Genomic DNA, 26,957 nt, shown 5'->3' with positions numbered 1-26,957 from the left:
TCCAGGATTTTTGAAAATTGTGGGAGAAGAGAGACAGGCCTGTAGTTAGTGAAGAGGTGTTTGTTGCCAGTTTTATACATTGGTTTGACCTTAGCTATTTTCATTTTGTTGGGAAATGATCCTGTTTGAAATGATAAATTGCAAATATAAGTTAGTGGTTTAGAGATTCCTTTAATTACTATTTTAATAGTTTTCATGTCCAGATCATCACAGTCAGTGGAAGTCTTATTTTTACAGTTATTCACAATGTTTATGATTTCTTCTTCTAGTACAGGGTTGAGATATAAGGAGCTGGGATTATTCTCAATTTGATATTGCTGAGTTGCAGTTTTTGTAGTCGGTATTTTTTCTGCTAATTGAGGTCCTATATTAACAAAAAATCTATTGAAATTATTGACGACACTTTTCAAATCAGTAATATTCTGTTCATTATCTATAAAATAGTCTGGATAGTTGTTATTGTTAGATTTTCTAATAACTCTATTTAAAATATTCCATGTTTCCTTAATGTTGTTTTTATTCCTATCCAGTAATTTATGATAATAGTCCTTTTTACATGTTTTTATAATATTAGTTAACTTATTTTTATATTTCTTATATTTGTTTTCTGATTCAGACGTTCTATGTTTTAGAAATTCTCTATAAAGTTTGTTTTTCTTTTTACATGCCTTTTGTATTCCTTTTGTGATCCACTGTTCATTTTTTTGATTGCTTTTTCTGTTATATTGTTTGATTGGGCAGTGCTTGTTATATAATATTTTAAATGTTTTTAAAAATTCTTCATATGCTAAATTCACATCATTCATTTTATATATTAATCTCCAATCGTAGGCCAACAACTCAGCTTCTAGAGCTTTTAGTGTCTCTTCAGACGTAACCCGTCTGTAATGCGTCTCTATTTTTTGATCGTCTGTTTTGCACTTACAGTCGTAGACTATGAACACTGGTAAGTGATCAGTTATGTCATTCATTAATATTCCACTAGTTAAATTATTTTCCAGCACATTTGTAAAAATATTATCAATTAAGGTAGCGCAGTGCGATGTAATGCGACTGGGCCTGGTGATTTTAGGATACAGGCTTAAACTGAACATGGTGTTAATAAATTCTTCAGTCATTCTATGTTTATTTGGATTGAGAAGGTCAATATTGAAATCCCCACAGAAAAATGTTATTTTTTGATTAATTGTTATAAATTTTTCTTCTATCCAGTTGTTGAGTACTTCAATGTTTGATCCAGGGGCTCTATAAATGCAACTCACTAAGACATTTTTCCTTTTTTCCACGAGTATTTCTATAGTCACACATTCAAACATGTTGTCCATCACAGTTGACATTGTTTCGATCAACTTATAATTAATCTTCTTGTCAACATATAAAGCTACTCCCCCTCCATTTTTGTTTTCTCTGTTCTTACAAACCATTTCATAACCATTGATTTCAAAATCTATGCCCTTATCACTATTGAGCCAAGTTTCTGATAAGGCAATAACATTGAAGGTCTGTGAAAGTTGTTGGAGGTATTGTTTGATGCTGTCAAAATTTGCATAAAGGCTTCTGCTATTAAAGTGAATTATTGACAGCTTTTGTTCTGTTTTAATGCTGTTGTTGAACTGATCATCGCTGTAATAGTGACAACTATCATTGCTGACATTATAGAAGTTGTTATCAGGATCAATGTCAGTTTCAATATCTTGCTGATGATAGTTTCTGTGTTGGAATACGGGTAGCTCTATATCCTCATAGGCCGTGATCTGTTGCATGTTTCTCTTTCAGAAGTGAACGTCAGCTATGTCTGGCTGTCTGTCATACATTGTTGGATAATTTAGGGGTACTAGTACGTGGATGGGTGATCAACTTATCATAACGTAGGTAAGCGATGTCCCCTCTTTGACGTGCTGCTTTTAAGTCCGGCATTAGTTCCGCCCTCCTTTTCCTTACTGCATCCGTGAAGTCTTCGTTAATGAAAATCTTAGATCCCTTAAGTGCCTTGGTGCTCTGCAGAATAGTTGATCTGTCCTTGTATCGTAAAAATTTGACAACAATGGGCCTGGGTCTGTCTCCTCTATGTTTACCGGTGCGGTGAGCTCTCTCAATATCAACCTTATGTTGAAAGTTTAGCTTTTCATTTAAAATAGTTTTCACTTTCTCCTCAGTCTCAGCCTGTAGTGATATGTCACTGTTAGGCTTCCGTAGCTAGGAGCAGATGCAGGAGCATGCGCTGTTCATGTAGAGTTGTATTGTTGCAGTGTGGCACGGACAGCAAATAAAGCGGAGTTATACCAGCTACACAAGGTGACCACTTTGAGTCCTTCCTCGGGATAGCTGTACATGACATGGTGTCAGAAGTGGCCGACAGGACGCCTACTGTGTGAGATATGGCAAAGTTCGGACCACCAGAACCCTTCGACTTCTCCCGCCCAGCGGACTGGCCCATGTGGCGCCGTCGCTTCGACCGCTTCAGAGTAGCAGCGAAACTGGACAGAGAGAGCGGCGAAGTTCAAGTTAACACGCTTCTCTATGCCCTGGGAAGAGAGGCAGAGGCTATTTATGACTCTTTTGTGTATGAGAGGGAAAACAACGAAGAAGAGGTAGAGGAAGGAACCGTAGAGACTCATCCTGAGCTGGACTATACGACGGTAATGGCGAAATTTAGCGACCATTTCGTGCCTAAAAGGAACATTATTCACGACAGAGCTTGCTTTCATAAGAGAGTGCAGAAAGCCGGAGAGCCAGTCGAAGCATTCCTTAGAAGTTTATACGAGCTAGCACAATATTGTGAGTTCGGAGGCACCAAAGACGAACAAATTCGTGACAGGATAGTGATAGGCATTTTGGACCGAGACGTTTCCCAAAAATTGCAGCTGGAGGCAGACCTCACACTTGAACGAGCTATTCAAATAGCACGCCAAAGCGAACAAATCAAACAGCAAAGCGCAAGTTTGTGTGTGGAACATGCTGTGGACGGAATGAGTCAAGGAAGACGGCATTTTCACACTAAAAAGAGCAACTGCGATGCACAATGGCGGAGAAAACCGGAGCTGGGTGAGTCCAAACATATCGCTACATGCCCTCGCTGTAATAGACAACATGGGAAAACACAGTTATGCCCAGCTAAGAATAAGAGGTGCCGGAAATGCAATAAAACTGGACACTTTGAAGTTGTCTGCAAAACAAAGATGCTAAAGGAGGTGACAGTGGTGTCTGACGATCCAGCGGAGAGGGACGACATGTTTTTTCTTGGAGCGGTAACTAATACCAAGCCAGTTATAATTGAGCAGCCAGATTCGGAAAATGAGTGGCTTGTAGAGTTGCCTGTAAACGGCTGTTCCGTCCGATTTAAAATCGACACAGGTGCAGACATTACGGTGATGTCGCTGACTGCATTTAACGGACTACCAAAGAGCCCAAGATTAGTCACAGCAAGCAAAATGCCACTCGTCACCAGCCCTGGAGGCGAAGTCCACTGTGTGGGCAAGTTTCTGGCCACAAGTCAATTTAAAGGACAGACATACCGGTTCTGGGTCACTGTCATAAGGGGACCCTATGCACACAACCTGTTGGGAGGTAGTGTTGCTAGGAGGATGGGTTTGGTCAGAAGGATCAACAATATAAACACAGACCTCCTAGGGGATGTCTTTGGGGACATTGGCCTGCTTAAGTGTGACCCTGTCAAAATAGAACTGAAGGCAGACGCGGAGCCCTACAGCCTGACAACTCCGCGCCGTGTCCCATTTCCCCTTCTTTCGAAGGTTGAAACTGAACTGAAGCGTATGCTGGATTTGGGCATTATAGAAGAGGTTACTGAGCCCACTGATTGGTGCGCCCCGATGGTTCCCGTTGAAAAGAAAAACAGAGACCAAGTAAGAATCTGTGTGGATCTGAAACGCTTAAACAAAGCAGTAAAACGAGAGCGCTACATTTTACCAACTTTGGAGGATATTGCTCCAAAGTTGGCGGGGGCTAAGGTGTTTTCCACCTTGGACGCCTCATGTGGATTTTGGCAGATCCCTCTGGATTCAAAGAGTAGAAGGCTAACAACATTTATAACCCCCATCGGTAGGTTCTGCTTCAGACGACTGCCATTTGGAATCACATCAGCTCCGGAAATATTTCAAAGACGGTTATCCACGCTGCTGAGTGACCATGAAGGTGTTGTTGTAGTAATGGATGACATTCTCGTTTATGGACGCACTAAGGAGGAACACGATAATCACCTGAATGCAGTTCTGAGGACTATCAAGAACAGTGGCTTGAAGTTGAACAAAGCAAAGTGTCATTTCAGCAAATCTGAAACTCGGTACTTCGGTCACATCATCAGTGCCGAAGGCATCAAGCCTGACCCGACCAAGGTAACAGCCATCACACAGATGCAGAGTCCCACAAATGTGGAGGAGCTCCGTCAGATTCTGGGTCTGATTAATTATGTGGGAAGATTTTTGCCAGGCCTCTCCACCAAGCTACACCCAATCACCAGTCTCTTAAGGAGAGAGAACAAGTGGGTATGGAACGACGCACAAGAACAGGCGTTTGTCGCTGTTAAAGCCATGCTCGTGTCAGCCCCAGCTCTTACATATTATGATGCAAATCGGAAAACTGTCATCAGCGCAGATGCAAGCAGCTACGGCTTAGGGGCAGCGCTACTACAAGAACACGAGGACGGTTTAAGGCCAGTGGCATTCTGTTCCCGCACGCTGTCGGATGCTGAGAGAAGATACTCCCAAATCGAGAAAGAGTGTTTGGCAGGGGTGTGGGCGTGTGAGCGATTTGCACGCTACGTTCAGGGAATGGACAGTTTCCTTCTGCAAACAGACCACAAACCACTTGTCCCACTCATAAATACTTATGACTTGGACAAAGCCCCTCCAAGGTGCCAGAGACTACTGATGCGCCTTTTAAGGTTCAATGTGGAAGCAGAACACGTCCCAGGCAAGCAGTTGGTGGTGGCCGATACTCTATCCAGGAGGCCGCAGAGATGCACGAGTGATGAGACCACAGACCAAGTAGTACAAGCACATATTGAGTCAGTTGTAACAAATGCACCAGTCTCATCTCAAAGACTCTCTAAGATCCGCGTGGGCACTCAGCACGATCACAAATTGCAGCAGATTATAGGGTTCATCAGGAACGGATGGCCGCCCAAAACAGCCATGAATCCATCTCTTCATCGTTATTATTCTGCAAGAGCACATCTCTCAGAAACAGATGGATTAGTGTTGTATCAGGACCGACTGGTGATACCTATTGCCCAGAGGGCTGAGGTGCTCTCAGATCTACATAAAGGGCACCAAGGACTAACACGATGCCGGGCACGTGCTAGAATGGCAGTGTGGTGGCCGAGCATCAGTGCTGACATTAAACAGACAGTGTCATCATGCAATTTTTGCATAGAAAACAAACCAACCCAAAGACACGAACCTCTCCTGACTTCTACCCTACCAGAGGGCCCCTGGCAGCGCATTGCTGCAGACCTGTGTGAGTTTGAGAGATGGAATTATCTCATTGTAACTGATTATTACTCCAGAGACATCGAAATAGCTCGCTTGTCTTCTATGGCTAGTCGTGTTGTCATTAGTCGACTCAAGAGCATGTTTGCGAGGTGGGGAATTCCACTGGAACTGGTCAGTGACAATGCTACTCAGTTCACATCTACTGAGTTCCAGGACTTCACCAGAGAGTATGGATTTGTGCACACGACCTCCAGTCCCCATTACCCCCAGGCGAATGGTGCTGCTGAACGAGCAGTTCAGACTGCTAAGAACATCTTGAAGCAGCCTGACCCCCATTTGGCTCTGATGTGCTACAGAGCAACCCCTAGTACTGTTACAGGTGTGAGCCCTGCACTACTAATGACAGGAAGAGAGCTTAGAACTACGCTTCCGATGCTGGAGAGCAAGTTGCAAGCTGCTCCCGTGGACAAGAAACTGGTTCAGCAAAAAGATGACCAGGCAAAGTCAGCGTATAGGTTCTTCCACGACCGTCATCATTCTGCACAACCACTTCCCACGCTACAACCAGGACAGAATGTCAGAATAAGATTGGATGGCGAAAAAGGTTGGAAAACCCCAGCTAAAGTCATTGCCAAATGCGAAGAGCCACGGTCTTACATGGTGGAAACAGAGCATGGAACTGTGCTACGACGGAATCGGAGACACCTGCAAGCCGTCCCACAGCCCACCGATCGACCAGATCAGCTACAGTCACCTGATTCTCCAGTGGAACCGACCAGCAGCTTTCCACCCCAGGACAGTTCTGACTCCACGGCCAGAAGCCCGGTTCAGAGGCTGCTGCACCCAGAGGTGGAGCGTCCTACTTCACTCGATGGTTCCCAGGTTACATCCAGAGGAAGAGTGGTCAGAATTCCTCTGAGATATAGAGACACTTAGTGACTCAAAGCCCTTTACTTCACCTGTTTGGTTCAGGAATTTAGGTGTGAAACTTATAGAGTTCAGAAATGTATTAAGTTCATTCTAATTTTGAGTTTTCAAGGAAAAAAAACAACAACATTGTTGCTTGTTGCAGTTTGTTTTTTTTAGAAGAGTCATTTGATACAAGCTAAAAAAAAAAAAAAAAAAAAAAAAGGGGGGGGAGAGAAAAGAAGCAAATTGAAATTTTGAAAGAGCACTGGAACTTTGTAAGCATAAAGACAATTCTTAAGTTTGTTTTGTAGAGTTGGTAGGAACAGCAACTGTTGAGGGCAGAATAATCCCTACGTTGCTGCGGACTGAGGGCAGTCTACCCCAACGTCCTAGTGTTCAGAGATGCCGTTTCTAATTTGTTAAAGATTTCTGCAAAGTATCCATGTAAGGGTTAAGAAAGCATTTCGTTGCTGGAAGGGGGAGATGTAGTGATATGTCACTGTTAGGCTTCCGTAGCTAGGAGCAGATGCAGGAGCATGCGCTGTTCATGTAGAGTTGTATTGTTGCAGTGTGGCACGGACAGCAAATAAAGCGGAGTTATACCAGCTACACAAGGTGACCACTTTGAGTCCTTCCTCGGGATAGCTGTACATGACACAGCCCAAGTCTCATTTGGTGATTCAGTAATTCCATCAAAAACCAGATTGTTTCGCCTTGATTGTCCCTCAAGGTACTCCATTTTATCAGTGATAGTCATCATACCCTCACATACTTTAAATATGTCTGACTGCACCGTGTCACTTCGGTCCTTGTGCTTAGCACTTTCTACTTTAATGTCGTCAATGTCTTTCTGTGTAAATTGCAGGCTGGTTTTAATGTCCTGTAGTTCTCGTGTCATTGCGTCCATTCTGGTGTTAGTAGTGTCCACAATGATTTTAACAAAACCCTTAAAATTGTCCTGTTGTTGTTGGAGTAACTCCATATACATTTGCTTTTGCTGGCTCAGCAACTCTTTGACTTGCGTGAGTGATACATAGTCCTCATCTTGTCTCCCGTCGGTCTTGGATCCTTTTGGAGGCATTATTTCGCTTCTTTTTGCCTGTCGCTTCCTTAAGGCTCCTGCTCAGCAGTTGGAGGCCACTGCGCTGTCTCTCTCTGCTTGCTGTCAATCCAACGTGTCGTTTTCCACTGGTTTTTTTCTCTGTTAGGTCGGTTAGCTGCCGGACGTTGGCCTCGTCCCGGTTAGCAGCCGCGATGTTAGCAAGCTAGCCGCACTGTCGCTCTGTGAACACAGACACCCTGGGCCAGACGCGTTGTCCAAGCACAGCCGATCTCTCGCTGTTCAACTGACTGTGGTGGATAGCGGTACTTACGGACAAGGCAGAGTTTTACCTCTGCCTGCTGTCAATCCAACGCGTCGTTTTCCACTGGTTGTTTTCTCGGTTAGCTGCCGGGCGTTGGCCTCGTCCCGGTTAGCAGCCGCGATGTTAGCAAGCTGCAAGTCAGCTCCCACATCAGATTCTGCCTGGGGCCCTATAAAATACTTATTTAAATAAAACTGTTTCTCTTTAAAAATATTAGATCAGTGGTCCCCAAGCCCCAGTCCGTGGACCAATTGGTACCGGGCCGTGCAAGAAATAATTAAATATTTCTGTTTTATGTATTATTTGAGTCTGGAGGATCTTTTATTTTGAAAATCCTTTAACAGGATTTTCTGTTACTTGCGCGCCAACACTGAGCCCACGAGCAGCAAAATGAGTAAGAAACAGATCAGGTGTCTTTGGAAAGTTTCTTTACAAAGAGGAAAAGGCCCAGAGAAGAGACAGGAGGATGGATTTATCCCGGACCGGTAGGTGAGTCAAACATTACAAGCCGCTCTGAGTAACATGCGGCGACCAGCTGCTAATGAGGCAATGAAGCTTCAAACTGCTTCACCAAGTAGAGACCAAGCAGGCTGTGGATATAAGCAACACTTCGGGTGTCATTGTCTCCATCACTCCCAGATGGACCGTCTCGTTGCAGAGAAACAAGCTCAGGGCTCCAGTTAGTCATTATCATGAGTTAAAATTTTCACGAAAGTAAAATGCTCGTTTTTGTGGCGCATCTGTATCTTAATTTGAAGGGATATGTAAACGTTACCATAGCGACCAGAGTTAGAGAGAGTTTGGGCAGTGGTCGAGAGGAGATGAGTAGAGCTTGTGAGTCTTAAGTCTGGTTTAGACGGCAAGATTTAAGGATTGTTGGCCGATTCTCCAAACCTCTGTGACCACAGAGCTGATAAAAGTACAACAGATTCGATCGGTTCGTGTTCAGCCACACGGCAGGAGCAACACGAACCGATTCCAGTCACGAACATCACGATTCCAGGAGAAAATCCACAAAACCCCCAACATAGCGGGAATTTAGAATAACCAAACACGGATGACGATGTAGAAGCAATAGTGATAGTTTGTGGAGTCATTTTAAGAGATAAAAGAAACAAAAAGAAAAGGCGGTGGATAAAAGACAGCGGGAGCAGCCGCTCTATTTGCTGCACTATGATTTGAAGGCGACTCTGTTTTTTCATAGTTAACATTTTTAACTGAATAAACATAAACATATATAATAATGACCTTTACATATAATAATAAACATTTCCACATATCATCTCCGATATCCACCGGACTCTCAGTTGCGCGATATGTCAGCTGTTTGGGATTCCCCTCTGTTCTTACGTCACGGCGCTTTCTGATTGGCTACCTGTCACATTCAGCAGGTTGTATTCTCATTCCCAGTCAGGGAAGGGAAAACCCCACAGGCTGTGATAAAAAGGCCAAGACAACCCAAATTGGGTATATTCAGGATTTAGCGGGAACACCAACATGCAGTAGCCTTATCTGACGGTAAATATCAATTTTATAAAGGTTAAGGTGTTAAATTTATTTTGTTCAAACATCCTGATTCAGCGCTTTTGTAGGACAGAAGTGATCTTACCTTTGTAATGCTTTGTTTGCATCATGCTTTAATTCATTCTTGTATGGTTTACCTGGAAAATATATTTCAAAAAATTACTCATCTTCACAATTACTTTTTCCTTAATGATAATGTCCCCATTTATGCAACCATCTCTGATGAAGGAAATAGCTTAAACTAAATTACCCACATCAATTTTGCAGAAAAAAAAGGAAATATTTCCTAATTGAGACAGTTCAGTAACCGGAATTACCACAAGCATGAGAAAATCATCAACTTTCAAAAGTTAAGCTGCAATGGATATTACAAAGCGCTGAATTAGACAGTTTAAAAAAACAACAAAACAAAATAAAAAACTTTAAAGCTGTCAGCTTGAAGCACCTGCAGTTAAAATACAACTAGCAAGAAAACATGCTTAATTAACAAAAACTGGCGACAAAATATCACTGTTGATAAATTATGGTACAGCACAGTCAGCTGACAATTCACGATAGCAAGAAAATATATGTTCATCAACTTACTGCAGAAACACTTCTGAAACACTGAGAATTAATAATGTTCAATCCTGGAACTGCTGTTTGGAACTGAAGCTCCACGACCCACATGACTTAAGCATTTCATTCTTGGAAGTCTATGGGCATGTCCGAACCCTCCTCCAGGGTTTCTTCCAGTGTATTACAAGCCTGGTGGCTCGCCATGCTTTACTAGCCCCTGCGCCAGGCCAAATGTTGTTTTTTGTTTGTTTGTTTTTTTTTGTTAGTAGAAAAATTAATAATGCAAACCCTTGAGCAGAATTTGACTTGGGGACCCCTCTTACTGCTAAAAACATCAATACCTCTAACAGCTTCTGTGTTAGATTTACTGAAATCTGGGAAAGGGGGAGTAGTTTAATTGGCCAACCTAAAAAGCAAATACATTATAAGTGCAGTTTACTAATTTGTATTTGTGAACAATAGGATCCCAAACTCAAGGATTAAACTCATAGCATCAGAGTGTTGCTATGGTAACAAAACAATCTAACTATCAATATTGTTCTTTGAACTTTTGCAAAGTAAACTTGCCAGCTCCTTAAAATCTTAAATTTAAATGTTAAACAATTAAAAATATTTGGTAACACTTTATTTGACGGGGTGTGGATAACACTGTCATAAACATCAATAAGTCTTCATGAATATTTATCACTGTTGTCACAAAGCATCATTTGGTAAATCATGACACTTTTAATACAAAGTTGACATTATTCAGAATGTCTTCATTATGACAACTTGACATTAATCAAGAAATCATGATCTGACATAAATTTGTTATAAAAGTATTACGGATTAAACTTTAAAAATGATGTAGCTTTATGTGGTAATATTATAAAGCTCTGCCATTTTGTTTAGTCTTAAATTTCTTAATTTAATTGATCCTAAAGTTTTACAGCAAGATGTCTGCAAAGCACTTATGAACTTCACATTTGAAATATTATTTAAGGCTGTTTTAAGTAGTGCAGTACACCATCTCCACCAGTGAGAGGCAGCAGTGCACTGACAGGCGTGCAGTATGTTGGTGAAGAAGAAATCTTCCAACTTGTGGAGCCCATATACATCATTTATATCTATGGTGGGGCCAACCTAACACGAGTTATAACGGCCAGACCTCCACAAGCCAAAGTATGTCACCTAATACATATGAGGTATGTGTCTTATTAACTTTACATTTTCTTTATGTTCTCGTTCTTTGTAATGTTAGCTATAAGCAATTCAAGCCAATCCTACCTTGCTGTAAGTTAATGTTAGCTAAAGTTATTAAACTCCATTACTGTAAGGTTAGCTCTTAATATTAAACATATTTTAAAGGCAGGCAGGTTTTTTCCCTCCGACTTTAATCTAGCAAATTAAAAGCTAATATGTTAGTCAACGTTATCCTTCATGTGCATTATTTAGCGACTTGGCTGATGCAACATAGTGCTTGTGTTCTTTGCTTTGGGAACTTTAGCCACATGAAGAACAATTTGATCCTAATGACACATGTTGAGGAGAGGGGGGGGGGTCAGGGGAACAAATGAAAACATACTACAGGTGTGGAGGATGATAATAAGGACCAGCCACCAGAGAAAGAAGTCCCTGTTGGACCAAAGAGAAAGAAGCAGATGAAATATTCCCCAAGACATTTAGGTAAGTCATTTTTGTGTTACTATTTTCTCCATGTGAAGGGCGATGGGTGGGGACAGGTAACTGTAGAAGGGGAAAAAGGAATCAATGTCCACCAGCTGAGTTAATAAGTTACATTTTAGACAACTAATTGTTGTCAAATGTAAAACTGGTGTTTAATCTATTTGTTTATTAATAAACTTCTTACAAACATCCATAAGCCAGAGTATCGGTTGGAAACAATTCTGAATGCTCATTAAGTGAAAAGATTCACTCATGTGCCTTAAACTATACATTAAATGATGCAATCTGAATAACAACAGTGGCAGTCTGTCTGAACTTCTGCCAAACAAATATTTGATCAAATATTTGATAATTTTGTTCAGCTCTAGTTATTATGCTACTTGTATTAAGAAATATTGTATTGCACTTTATAACAAGTCATGTTAACTCGACATTTGTCAAGAAACAGCAGGTGCAAATCGTGACACCGCACCTACCGCAGCACTTCCACACCTGCCACCGGAAGTACCGCGCGTCACGGGTGCCACAGTTTTCGGGACTAGCTGTCAGGGGTGCCACTGGCTTTGGCTGACTTCAGCACCTTCCAAGTGCTGCCACGACCTCATACTGGGACCTCCCATGCCTCATGGACCGCTTTCACCTATTGTCGCTGATGAAATTTAGGGTGGCCATCTTGGAGCGGTCGACCGCTCCACTCAGCGTTATACGTTTGACAGGCACAATGACGTATTTGCGCATTTAATCTTTTATAACACGCTGTTTTATTCCTGGAAACCTTATACAAACAGCTACATTTATAAACAATTTTATTTTTAAGTATCTTTTAATTGTATTGATACATAGTTCAGCATATTTAAATATGCTTACTGGGGAAAACAATAGAATAGGAATAGAATATTCTGATATGATATGATGAGCATTTTACAAAGCACACAGTCGTTAATCATTTATTTAAAATATTATTTATTAATATCAATACATATTTATATAAATATACAAACACAAATAAATAATGATTAACAATGACAAATAAATAATGATTAATACTGAATAATATATATTAGATACATGTTTATCAGTGTTGTGGTACTCGAGATCGGTCTTGGTCTCGAGTCCGGTCTTAAGACCGTTTTCTGATGGTCTCGGTCTCGTCTCGGACTCGACCGCATTTGGTCTCGGTCTTGTCTCGGTCTCGGGCTCTGAGGACTCGGCATTTTATTTCAAGACCAGTCGAGACCGCAACTGTGAAAATATCACTAAACGTGCAGCATACTGTCCAGTTTATTTGTTAACATCTTTGTTTTCAGTGGATGCAAAACGCACCAATTAAAATCCAAGCAACTACGTGTTTCTCCCCCTCCCTCTCCCCTCCCCACCTTTCACTCGCGCGCGGCGCTACTCCCTCCTCCCTCCTGCCCCTCCCCCTCCCCACCTTTCACTCGCACGCGGCGCTCCAGGACATGTGCAGTGGTTTTCTCTCAGCGGCAGAAAATGTTTGTCTAATCGTCAGTAATATAATAGCGCTGCATAAATAGTAAGAAATCCGATGGCCAGAGCTAACTCAGCAGCGCTTCGCTTTCAGAGACGATGGGGACAACGTCTAACTATTTTTGTCACTTAGAAAAGTAGCTCAAAGAAGGTAAGCCCCGTTAACGTGATGTTAGCAAAGCTAGCTGCAGAGTCACATAAGCATTGTGATGAAAAAAAGTCACTCACTGCCTGAATTATTGTGCGGAGGTGTTGACTGACTTGTCGCATATATAGGACAACGCTATGTCCAAAAGTCTGCAATATAGTGATGTGACATTCAGAAACAGTCGATTCTTCTCCACGGCTCTTTATTTATTAGATAGGACTGGAGTGTCACTCACTGAGAGCCGTTGTTCTATCAGATTACCATACACTGTCAGAATAGCATACGTGCAGTGAGTACCATGCCTGCGCATGCGCATTAAGAAGTCCGACCGTCAGAGGAGTTGTCAGTTCACCATATGCAGCAAGTTATGACGAAAATAAGTCATTAAATTGTTTTCAATGATAACTATATAGATATACATGTGTTGTCTTGGTTGCAAAGTGTATTTAAAGCAGGTCTGGCTGCAGCTGGAGTCAGCTACAACACACGCCCGTGTAAAACTCACTTAACCGCTAAGTCAGGATGCCATACAACTGTTAATAACAGATCTACATCATGATTCTATGTTCCTAGCATACATGCAGTGAGTACCATGCCAGCGCATGCGCCTTAAGAAGTCCGACCGTCAGTGGAGTTGTCAGTTCAGCATATGCAACAAGTTATGACGAAAATAAGTCATTAAATTGTTTATAATATGACATAATATGATAACTAGATAGATATACATGCGTTGTCGTGGTTTCAAATGTATTTAAAGTAGGTCTGGCTGCAGCTGGATGCCATACAACTGTTAATAACCAAGTGTATGATGATCTACGTCATGATTCTATGTTGCTGATTAAATAAAATCATATGGTAATGACAGCGTATGCATGTCTGAGCTAAGCGTATGACTATCTGACAACGTATGCTGATCTGACAGAACACCGTGAGTTCGTGCTAAGCGTATGACGATCTGACCTGACAGAACACCCGTTCTTTGTTCTAGTAATGCTCTGTGTACACTGCATCATTATTTAATTATGTACGTTGATATTTAAATTAACAAATAACTAAAACACAAGAACGAAAGAGCACGCAGAGCATGCACATTGCTCTTTGTTTTTGTTCAAAGTGGCAGCTGTAATGTCTGCCATGGTGTCAGACTACCTGGCTTCATGTACTGGGATAGAGAGTGAAAACAGTCCCGATGAGCGCCTTCTGTTTGGTTACTTCTTGCTTGTTGCTCCTTGGTCAGTGTTCATAGTTGAGTGTTATTTACCATCAGGGCATTGCCTCAATTGCTATGTTTAATGGTGCAACAGTGGTGGATTCTTATATGAGCAATATGGGCAAATTCCCAGGGTGTTATGTTTTTAGGGATGGCATGAGACCATCACACATTGTAACACAGAAATGGAATATTTAATATTGGTAAAATGTATTAAGTATTTAATATCTAGCTGTTTTTATGGGAATATGGATCTTTCAGATTATTCTGAGAAGCAATTTCGATCATATTTTACATTTTATTGTGTCATGTAGCGTGGGCCGCTGGTCTTGGTCTTGACTCGGTCTCGACTTTCCTCGGTCTTGGTCTTGACTTGGTCTCGGACCCTAAAAGTCTTGGTCTTGTCTCGGTCTCGATACACTCTGGTCTTGGTCTTGTCTTGGTCTCGGGTTAGGTGGTCTTGAACACAACACTGATGTTTATATGTATAGATACATATAAATAATACATATATATTATTTTTCTTGGCTGTTTTCCAGCCGACGATTTCTAGTTGAAGAGTGATTCAGCAGCAGAGTCTGAGTCCAAAATCCGATGCGAGATTCATCCGTGCTGCAGTGAATCATAATGGATTATAATCACTTGAGATTTATACAAACTGACCTTTAATTTTCAAGCTGCAGCTTGAAAATGGGCAATGATTAAAGCTAAAGCCAGCGCAGCCTCCTGCTGCTCCTCTGCCTGCAGATGCTGTGCTGGCTCCGGGCATCGATTCATCTTCTTTGCTGGATGAACCGGTGACAGCTTCTGTGTCAGATTTAATATGAATGAATTCATAATTTATAAAAACACCGGTGGGTCTGGCACAAAGTATTGCATTTCCTCTTAAGTGTTGTGTTCCCTCAAAAAAACAAATACCCCTGATCTATATTGGATACAGTCTCAAATTTCAGTTTAAAATTTCTAATAAAGAGCCTCAGTGAAATCATGTTGACAGCCTTAAGGTGCCACTTGTGCCACCTTACCCGGCAGGTAAGGTGGCACAGCAGCCCATGGCCATTTATGCCATGGGCTGCTGTGACCTCATTCTATCTGTTTCAGATAGAATGTAACATAATAACTTTATTTCAAACAAATAGAAATAAATCATATCTTAATTAAAACATAATTCTCATACATATGTAAATATACAGCCGGTGTTCCGACTTAGCAGAGAAAGACAGAACACCTGCACTGAATGCATGTCAGACGGGACCTCTTCTGCAACAGCTGATAATAGCTACCACTAGGTACCACTACAACTGACACGAGGTGGCCATGGTGTGTCAGTGCTGAAAAGCTCCTGTCAGTTCCGAAATATAATTATTATCATACCTTAATAACCTTAATATTATGCTATTGATTATTAAACTGGGTAAGTTCACCAATATTGACTAATTACATGAGATATTGACAATTCCAGAGTGACATTATGTTCAGCATGGTTCCATGACAGTTCACAGGATGTCATGAGTTCCCAAGAAAGTAATAGACCAGGCAGCCACTATAACTTTCAGAGTTTTTTTAAGATAATGCAAAATTTTGGAAAACATGTTATCATAATTTTCCGAAAATGCCTGTTAACCAGTTTTAAAGAGTTATTACCAGGGGTGAATGTAGGGGGTTATAGCAGGGTACTGCGTACCCCTAAAAGATTTAGCGGGGGTACGTAGTACCTGCAAGAGAGGGGAGCAGCTGTCAGCTGTAGAAAATCAACGGGTTCACTGTGCAGCCGTGACTGATTAGTGGAACAATTCAAGAATAATCTAAAACACGACTTAATCGGTTAATAAATAACTTTTTTCCCATTTCATATTGTTTCTGAACTGTTCGTGTTTTACTAGAGCAGCGGTGCGATATGTGGATCGTGGAAGGTTTTGAGTTGATCTTGGCATTAGGAGACAAACTAAACGCTGCCAGGAGGCTGAGACCAGCAGGTCCTCCTCTGATTGGCTTAAAACGTTCCTAACTTTATTAAAGAACAAAAAAATAAATGAATAAAATTAACAAATTGTGTTCAAATTACCTCTCCTGGGGCTGCCACCTTATCGTGGTGGAGGGGTTTGAGTGTCCCAATGATCCTAGGAGCTATGCTGTCTGGGGCTTTATGCCCCTGGTAGGGTCACCCAAGGCAGACAGGTCCTAGGTGAGGAACCAGACAAAGCGCAGCCTGAAGACCCCTATGATGAATATAAACTTTGGACTCGGTTTTCCCTCGCCCGGACGCGGGTCACCGGGGCCCCCCTCTGGAGCCAGGCCTGGAGGTGGGGCACGATGGCGAGCGCCTGGTGGCCGGGCTTGCACCCACGGAGCCCGGCCGGGCTCAGCCCGAAGAGAAGACGTGGGTCCCCCTTCCAACGGGCTCACCACCTGTAGGAGGGGCCAAAGGGGTCGGGTGCATTGTGCTACGGGCGGCAGCCGAAGGAGGGGACCCTGGCGGTCTGATCCCCGGCTTCAGAAGCTGGCTCTTGGGACGTGGAATGTCACCTCTCTGGTGGGGAAGGAACCGGAGCTAGTGTGCGAGGCTGAGAGGTTCCGGCTAGAAATAGTCGGCCTCACCTCGACGTTGCCCACGGTGAGAGGCGCCGGGCAGGAGTGGGCATACTTGTTGCCCCCCATCTTGGCGCCTGTACGTTGGGGTTTACCCCGGTGAACGAGAGGGTAGCCTCCCTCCGCCTACGGGTGGGGGGACGGGTTCTGACTGTTGTCTGTGCTTACGGGCCGAACAGCAGTTCAGATTACCCACCCTTCTTGGAGTCCTTAGAGGGGGTACTGGAGGGTGCTCCTCCTGGGGACTCCCTTGTTCTACTGGGGGACTTCAACGCTCACGTGGGCAACGACAGTGAGACCTGGAGGGGCGTGGTTGGGAGGAACGGCCCCCCCGATCTGAACTCGAGTGGTGTTCTGCTGTTGGACTTCTGTGCTCGTCACGGATTGTCCATCACAAACACCATGTTCAGGCATAAGGGTGTCCATATGTGCACTTGGCACCAGGACACCCTAGGCCGCAGTTCGATGATCGATTTTGCGATCGTTTCATCGGATCTGCGGCCGTATGTCTTGGACACTTGGGTGAAGAGAGGTGCGGAGCTGTCCACTGACCACTACCTGGTGGTGAGTTGGCTCCGGTGGTGGGGGAGGAAGCCGGTCAGACCTGGCAGGCCCAAACGTGTAGTGAGGGTCTGCTGGGAACGTCTGGCGGAGTCCCCTGTGAGACGGAGCTTCAACTCCCATCTCCGGCAGAGCTTCGAACACGTTCCGGGGGAGGTGGGGGACATTGAGTCTGAATGGACCATGTTCCGTGCCTCCATTGCTGAGGCGGCTTATCGGAGCTGCGGCCGCAAGGTTGCTGGTGCCTGTCGCGGCGGCAACCCTCGAACCCGTTGGTGGACACCTTCGGTGAGGGATGCTGTCAAGCTGAAGAAGGAGTCCTATCGGACCTTTTTGGCCTGTGGGACTCCAGAAGCAGCTGATGGGTACCGGCGGGCGAAGCGGCATGCGGCTCGGGTGGTCGCTGAGGCAAAAACCCGGGCGTGGGAGGAGTTCGGAGAGGCCATGGAGAAAGACTTCCGCACGGCTTCGAGGCGATTCTGGGCCACCATCCGGCGTCTCAGGAGGGGGAAGCGGTGCAGCACCAACACTGTTTATAGTGGGGATGGTGTGCTGCTGACCTCAACTAGGGACGTTGTGGGCCGGTGGGCAGAATACTTCGAAGACCTCCTCAATCCCACCAACATGCCTTCTGTTGAGGAAGCTGGGCCTGTGGACTCTGGGTTGGGCTCTCCAATCTCTGGGGACGAGGTCGCCGAGGTGGTCAAAAAGCTCCTCGGTGGCAGGGCCCCGGGGGTGGATGAGATCCGCCCGGAGTTCCTTAAGGCTCTGGATGTTGTAGGGTTGCGTTGGCTCGCGCGACTCTGCAATATCGCATGGATATCGGGGGCAGCTCCCCTGGATTGGCAGACCGGGGTGGTGGTCCCCCTGTTTAAAAAGGGGGACCGGAGGGTGTGCTCCAATTACAGGGGGGTCACACTCTTAAGCCTCCCTGGTAAGGTCTATTCAGGGGTCTTGGAGAGGAGGGTCCGTCGGATAGTCGAACCTCGGATTCAGGAAGAGCAGTGTGGTTTTCGTCCTGGTCGTGGAACACTGGACCAGCTCTACACCCTCAGCAGGGTCCTGGAGGGTGCATGGGAGTTCGCCCAACCGGTCTACATGTGTTTTGTGGACTTGGAGAAGGCGTTCGACCGTGTCCCCAGGGGGGCCTTGTGGGGGGTTCTCCGGGAGTATGGGGTACCGGGCCCTTTGATACGGGCTGTCAGGTCCCTGTACGACCGGTGTCAGAGTCTGGTCCGCATTGCCGGCAGTAAGTCGGGCTCGTTTCCGGTGAGAGTTGGACTCCGCCAAGGCTGCCCTTTGTCACCGATTCTGTTCATTACCTTCATGGACAGAATTTCTAGGCGCAGCCGAGGTGTTGAGGGGATCCGTTTTGGTGGCCTTAGGATCGCATCTCTGCTTTTTGCGGATGATGTGGTCCTTTTGGCTTCATCGGAACGTGATTTGCGGCTCTCACTGGAGCGGTTCGCGGCCGAGTGTGAAGCGGCTGGGATGAGGCTCAGTGCCTCCAAATCCGAGGCCGTTGTTCTGGAGCCGGAAAAGGGTAGAGTGCCTTCTACAGGTCAGGGGGGTCGTCCTGCCTCAAGTGGAGGAGTTTAAGTATCTGGGGATCTTGTTCACGAATGGGGGAAGAAGGGAGCGGGAGATCGACAGGCGGATTGGGGCAGCGTCTGCTGTGAAGCGGGCGCTGTACCGGTCCGTCGTGGTGAAGAGAGAGCTGAGTCAAAAAGCGAAGCTCTCGATTTACCGGTCGATCTACGTTCCCACCCTCATCTATGGTCATGAGCTTTGGGTCATGACCGAAAGAACGAGGTCCCGGATACAAGCGGCCGAAATGGGTTTCCTCCGCAGGGTGGCTGGGCTCTCCCTTAGAGATAGGGTGAGAAGCTCGGTCATCCGGGAGGGACTCAGAGTAGAGCCACTGCTCCTCCACGTCGAAAGGAGCCAGTTGAGGTGGCTCGGGCATCTGGTCAGGATGCCTCCTGGACGCCTCCCTGGTGAGGTGTTCCGGGCACGTCCCACCGGGAGGAGGCCCCGAGGAAGACCCAGGACACGCTGGAGGGACTATGTCTCTCGGCTGGCCTGGGAACGCCTTGGGGTTCCCCCGGAGGAGCTGGAAGAAGTGGCTGGGGAGAGGGAAGTCTGGGCCTCCCTTCTGAAGCTGCTGCCCCCGCGACCCGATCCCGGATAAGCGGAAGAAGATGGATGGATGGATGGGTGTTCAAATTAATGACCCAACAATAATAATCTCAGTAATTATTGTTTCTACAAGTTGTTGCGCAATTCTGTGCGTTTCGGTTCCATTACCAAAATAACGAGCAGAGCAGGAGTTTAAAATGAACTAATCAACCACTGCTGTGTTCAGGGAGGATTATTAATGATCACAAAATAAATATAGAGCCTGAAAACCTGATAACGTAACGACTGAATGCTATGTTTTTAACGTAATCTCTGGTCGGCTTGTGGAGCGCAAGAGGTTGCCATGGCAACAGCTGTGCTTAAATGACAGAGAGAGACGGAGAGTAAAAATGTGCGAGTGGTTTAGAGTTGATCACCTGTTCAGTTATTTTACCTTTGTTTACCTTTGCTGTGGCTCATCACAGCTGCTGTAGTTTCTGAACGTTCAATAAACGACAAACTTGGACTAATTACCTCGTTCTTTGTGAGTAAAACGTCATTTACAACAAACACCAAACACAGTAAATATGTTTCACTAAGTATTTAACAAACAAATGGCTTCTACCGCGATAATTATGTGAAATTAAATTAATTGTCTAATATAAAAAAGTAGTTTGGTGCTGTCGGGCTCAGAGTCTGAGAGGCTTTTCCTTTATCAAACAATTTTTTTTGCCTCTTATTTAGTGGAAATATTCATGATGAGATTTTCTCAAAAATGAACCTATTTCAACCTTTATAGCTCCACTGTTGAAAATGAGAAGCTAACATTCACAAATGACAGTGAAATAAAATCCAGTCCAACATCTGGAACCTGTTGGAGGAAAAATATCCCAACTTCAGAAGATGAGCTTTAACCTAACAGCTCTGTGGTTCCTCCTGTCAGTATGAGAGTCATAACATGATGGGTGAGGAGGAGCCATGTTAGGAAGATGAAGTGGAAGCTGCAGGATCTTCAGAACAAACAGGTCATGATGCTGGGCTACTGATTATCCGTCTGTCTGGACACAGGATCAGTAGAACCAGTTTAAAAGCTAAAATGAATGGTTATATGCCAGACATGGAAAACTGGGATGCTCTCCATGCCATGATGTTCAGGATTTAGGTCTCATGGCATCTCAAGGTGTCAACATTGCAGCCAGTGGGCTGAGAGAAATACAGCTTTATTTTGTAGCAATTCAAGAGCTACCAGCTTTTATTGCTTTGCCAAAAAATTAATCAACACAGAAACTCCAAAGCACACAAATATATGAATTTAAAACTACTTTCACTCCTGGTTATTACTTATTATTTAATAAATTTAATATACTATTTTTCATTAATTGTGAAGTTTATTACAGATTTGTGCAGCATAAATGAAGGTTGCTTCTCCGTGTTTGTTTCTGGTTCTGGACATTGTCTTTAAATTTTTCTTATTCAAAGATGAGACGATGAATAAAATCTGAGCTACAAAATGCATTTCAACAGCATTTTCAAGGCAGGAGGACTTTCACTTTCAAGTTAAACCACCTTCAAATTTTTTACACTGAAGTAAGTCAAAACAAAAAGTATGTACACCTCAAAAACATTGACAATGTGTGAATCCCAAGCAGCATTAAGAACAAGGGTGTTACATATTTTTAGAAATAAAAATTACTTTGGGTTATACTTAAGATGCAAATGCTTTTTTAAATGAAAATTGTGCTGTTTACATATTATTTTCTTTGGCAGATATGTTTCAACATTTTTTAAAGTTTATGTCACAAAGTATATGCATAGTAATTGACAGCACAATCATAAGGGACAGCAAGGCAGCAGCCCAATGGTGCCAGAATGAGACTTTGTTTGGGACAGATCACACTTCCTGCTGTTCTGGAATATGATGTACAACAGACCGAGGAAGCTCTCCATGACCTCAAGAACTGGGATGGAGAAACTGATGAAAATTTTCCAGTGGAGCCATTCACTTTTGTCTTTGAAGTAAAAGAGGACCATGACAAGTTCTGCTCAGAAATTTTTGACATAAAAGGACTGAAGCTTTTTGCTAGATTTAAGTAAACTTTGAAAGTAAAAACATTGCAAAGATTTTTTTGTTTTTTTTGTTTTCATTGCTGTAGCCTATTTCCATATGATGTACACGTAAGGAGGGAGACAAAATAATTGGCTTAGTTTATAGAGTCTGATTATTATTACTATTATCCAGTGGCACCATTTGGCTTCCTGTTGCACCATGTCAGCCACTGTTGTGCGATATCCACATGGCCAGGAGTTGAATGTCATTTTGATTAAGCAAAAAGTCCCATTAACTATCAGTGATGTGTGATTAGTCAGATGTTTCCTTGGACATAGTGACAAGTTCCACTGTAATAGTGACACTTAGTGGTAGTTTCAATTACTTTGGCCATCTTCCTTCAATTAAACTCAGTCAAAAATATTCAAGGTTTTAAATGGATAATTAGCCAATGCAATTACCATCGAAAAAATGTTTTATAAACAGGCTATACAGTAACACGTTTTTCAAAAAACTGGCATTGCCATCCCCCAAAACACCGGCAGCAGTTGTGACAGCTCTGAAACATTATGGACACCTAACGGCAGCTCTAGCGGAAACCAGACTCAGCTGTTGCAGTGGTGCCGAAGCCAATGGCATCCCTGATACCTGTTGTGTATTCCACTAATTTAAAGACGAAAGGAGTCGGCTGGATTATTCAGATGAACTTCAGTGAATAAATAGGATGAACGAATCATACATAATGATATACGAAAAAGTGTAGGAATTCAGCTAGCATAAGTCTTTCTGCGAAAAAACCCCTACAAAATTCATTCTTCTACGTCTGTCTTCAAGTTCTTCTTCTACTAGTTATAAAGCATCATGGGATATGTAGTCCATTTGCTGAAGTCAGTTGCACCCATGACACCTAATGACACCTGCTACCGGAAGTGCCACGGTAGGTGCGGTGTCATGATTTGAGCTCGGCCCTGCTGCATTTGTCTGCCAGTCTGACAGCAAGGGACATTTTTGGAATGGCATTTAAATAAATGCTGAATTAAGATCACATAGTCTTTTGTTTATTTGTTTTTGTTCTTTTTTTAAGTGACCACAATGAATTGAGTCATCACCCACTATGAGAATGTCCAGAAGAGATTCACCAAGTTTGAATTCATGAAAAGGCTTTCGCCATGATTAACTATTGCAAGAACAGCTGTAATTTCTGAGCATTTCTGGACACCTTCAAAGAGCTGCTGCCAGGAAATGAAGACAAAAAGAAGATCTCCTGTTTTCAGAGCATTACAGGAAGACTATTACGAAGGAGATGACTGACTGTTGAAAGAAGCTGTTTTCTTAAGTTAAAGAATAAGTAATTCTGTTTTAGCTTTTCAGTCAGTGTTTCAGAGTTACAATATACTGACCAGAAGTCAAACCTTCTGTTTGAAGAACAAGTAACATTTTGTTTTATTCCATTGTACAAAGGGTTTGTTGTACAACTATGATGGTAGTTATAAGTAGTTCAGTTGATTCACTTTACTTGAGGTAAGACTTAATATCAATAACTCTGTTAGCATAGCATTTGATACTGTAATAACACAAAATGACGTCTTTATAATTGTTGCTACTAGTTTAACTTTATTTGAGGTAAGAGTTACTATTAATGACTCTGTCATTATAGCTCTTGGAACTGTAATAATGACATCTTCATAACTGTTTCTACTTGTTCCACTTGACAAAAAAGGGATTATTAATGACGCTTATTCAATCATTTGACAGTGTAATAAAGCTTAATGAAATCTTTATTGTTGGTCCTACTTGTTTTTCTTTATTTCTGGTAGGGGAAATATTAATTATTGTTTTGTTACTGTTTTGTTTGACAGTGTAACAACACTTAACATTATTATGACTACTATTATGACATATTTATGACCTGTTGATTCTTGGTTAATGTCAACTTGTCATAACAAAGACATTTTGATTAATGTCAACTTTGTATTAAAAGTGTCATGATTTACCAAATGGCATTTTATGACAACAGTCATAAATATTCATGAAGACTTATTCATGTTCATGACAGGTGTTATGCTATATTTATGACAGTGTCATGACAGTCTTATTTACACCCCGTTGAATAAAGTGTCACCAAATATTTTAATTTATGTATGCTGAAGCCATTAAATCAAATTTAGCAGCATTGATAATCTCAATAAATAAATGATACATTTATATACCTGTGGTTTGTGTTAAAATATTAGGATTTGTGGGCCCCTGAAGGCCTGGGGGCTCGATAGAACCTCTGACTTAATTTGGATTAAATAGAAGTGCAAATAATTTATATTAATTTTAATTGTATTTTTTTATTTGCTGTGGGTTTAGATAGCATTTTACTGGTGATGTTTTCCCGTAACATATAATTACTCAGTAATATTTTTACATTTCCTCTCTACTTAACATCTTTTAATACAAAAAAGATGTCCATATGGTGGACCACCTCGGCGCCCTGCTAAGTTTTCCTGCTACTCATACAGAACTGAGTAAAGGTATAGAAAACAAACAGACCCAACATGCATGACATGCGTGCTGCTGGTTCTGTGAAATTGAGTCGTTTACATCAGGCTCTTCAACTCCACCCTCCAGCATTGACTGTCAACAGGCCTGGGAAGGTGTGTAGACAAAAGCTTTCATAGGCCAGCTTTTGTCTGGCTTATCTAGCAGGAAATATATATTTTTCAAAGGCTTTAGCTTCTCTCCCTTTTCCCAACAAGGCTGTGGGTTTCTGTTTTGTGAGCCTTTATCATTGAGTCTTTTGTGACCCCCACTGAACTTTAGTAGACTGAGAGAGAGAAACAGAGGCTCTATCTCGGAGAAACCACAAAGATTACTTTCAGTGAAAATATACAGTTTTCATTTGAACTCAGTTTAAGAAAGTCTGTCACACCATGATCCTTGTCAATGACCTTGTCTGTGCATGTGCAGTCTCTTCTCAACTAAAAGGAAGAAAAGGTGCCTCATACCTCACCATAAACATTCAGTGAACATTTGCAGGCAACAATGACTTGTAGTCATGACATTAAAGACTACCCAGGCACAAGTAATGATAAAAATTCACTTTATTTTGCTGTACATGTATGTACAGAAGATAACATCAGTAAAACTTTCATTAGAAACATTTCAATGGTATAGTGCATCTGTTTTAATGCTGTTTAGAAATAGAAAATTATTTAACAAATTTAAGGAAAATGTCAAATGTAATATATTACAAGTATGGCAGACAGACAAAAAGTACCAAATTTTATGAAAGGTTTTGTTTTTAAAGGGGTGGTATTAGGGCTGTTGTAAACGAATATTTTAGTAATCGAGTAATCTATCGATTATTCTTACGATTAATCGAGTAATCGGATAAAAAAAATTATAAAATGAAATATTGGTAAATCTGGCATAATACCGGTGTTACTATCAGATATCAATATCAGTCCAATTTTTCATATTTGAGCATCCCTAACAGTTGCTTTATTGTAGTTTAGAAAACTAACCTGTAACAATAATAGCTCACTTTCTAAGTTAACCAGAAGAAAAGTTATAGAAAAATCTGAAATTATATTGAATTTAATAACAAAGAGGCAGGCTCACAAATATGCTTATAAAAATGTCTACAATCCAGCTTTTAGTTCATGTATTCATCTTCAGTGAGTTTAATAGATTAATTAAACTCACCTTGCCACCTAACCTGTCACGCTTTGGGTTTGAAAATACGGGAAATGCCGCCTGGAGTGGGAGGAGAGGGTGAATGAAGAACGTAAGATGGGGTCGAGGGGAGGAAATAGACCAGCGGACTGACGAACCGTTAGACCGGGGGACGAACACGGGGGGAAGCAATACGGGATATTTACGACACCTTCACTGGTCACACTCAGAAACTCATCTACCAGCCATGTACGATGCGCTCCGCCACCCGTTTCTTCAGACCGGGATATGAAATTTATTGTGCGGTTCGTCGGTAAAGCTACATTTACACGGTAAGCATCAGCTACTCAGCCGCCCGCCCTGTTCAGGCTATCCGCTCACCTCAGCGCTCTTCCCGCCGTTCGCTTTCAACCAGCAGCCCCGGAGGAGAAATGCTGCCGTACTCCAGGCATTCCCCCAGTCATTTTAAGGATGCTTATTGGTTCCCCAAAAACGATAAAAAGTCGGGCATTATCATCAATCAATCCACGGGCCAATCTTGAAGATTGGACTTTATGCCGCTGAGACTTAGCTTTTGTCAACAACTCAGAGGCGGAAGTGAGAGCTCCGCGCAACGCAAATGAAGTCCCGGCCGGAACACGGTGCGCTAACTAATAAAACATAAATTAACGAAGCTTCGAGGCAGGTAAATTTTCCTCGAGGAATTTTAGTAATCGAGGTACTCGAATCATTCGAGGAATCGTTTCAGCCCTAGGTGGTATTATGTAAAATAAACTTTAGCAGTAATCTTTTAATTTTGCCAGCATGTTTGTTTTAACGGGAAGTAATATTAACATTTGGAGTGGCCAAAATGTCAACACTGTATACATGCACATGTCTACAAGCACAAACATGTGCACACCTTTTTATTTTTTTGCATGCATGTGTATACGCTTTTGTTGGCCTCTACCCACTTGTCTTTACGTGCATTAAATTTATATTTTACTTGAATATTTATTGTAATTTCTTGTGTTTTACAATACACAAGAAATTGTAAAACACATTGATTTTCTTTTACAGAGATCCTTGGACCTTTATTGTCAAAAAAGGTCACCCTTCTTCTGCTGTGGAGGATCACACAGTCTATAAAGGTAGGAATCAATTTAAAATGTATGCCTCATTTCTGTAGCTCATGATCAAAGTCATCAAAATTGAATAAAAAAAATCATTTTTTTACATCTATATGGCAAAGACAGTAAGCAACTTTTATAAAAATAGTTTTTTACATTTGTTAAAACTACCACTATGTTGTAATAATAATATGAGACAGATTATCTGTGAAAAAAATCAACCTCCTCTGCTTTTTCCCAGTGCAGAAATACAACACTTGGTCAGACACACACTATCAGAGCCAGGAGGAGGTTCTTAGCACTGTCAATCATGTGTGTGTACATGCTGCTCACTCCCACCCCCTTGCTCTCTTCTTCTACAGAGACTACCCAAATGTAGAGCTTGTCATGATTGCTCAGGCTAGGCTAGTTCTTCTGTAAAAGTAAATTGTTTCTCCACCATTTGCACATAGAGTTCATACATGAGACCATCCTTATAGCTCTAGTAGGTTGTTTTTGAGCAGGATCAGTGTATTTCTACAGATGACAATATTAGCATTGGGACGAAGGGTAGG

The 26,957-nt window shown here is 42.5% G+C and overlaps 1 protein-coding gene across 1 annotated transcript in view; it reads left to right on the top strand.

Annotated features, from left to right (window-relative positions):
* The window catches only part of cemip (cell migration inducing hyaluronidase 1), a 274,166-nt gene that overhangs the window by 124,011 nt on the left and 123,198 nt on the right, over positions 1-26,957 (top strand). The window contains exon 7 of the mRNA XM_088004044.1: positions 26,354-26,424. Coding sequence (XP_087860170.1) covers positions 26,354-26,424 — 71 coding nt within the window. The remainder of the gene's footprint in view (positions 1-26,353; positions 26,425-26,957) is intronic.

This window comes from Poecilia mexicana, unplaced genomic scaffold, assembly GCF_051168715.1.
Source record: "Poecilia mexicana isolate PSO_F unplaced genomic scaffold, ASM5116871v1 scaffold_3, whole genome shotgun sequence".
NCBI classification, from domain to species: domain Eukaryota; kingdom Metazoa; phylum Chordata; class Actinopteri; order Cyprinodontiformes; family Poeciliidae; genus Poecilia; species Poecilia mexicana.
Note: the sequence above shows the minus strand (reverse complement) of the source record. Positions and strands in the feature narration are given on the sequence as shown.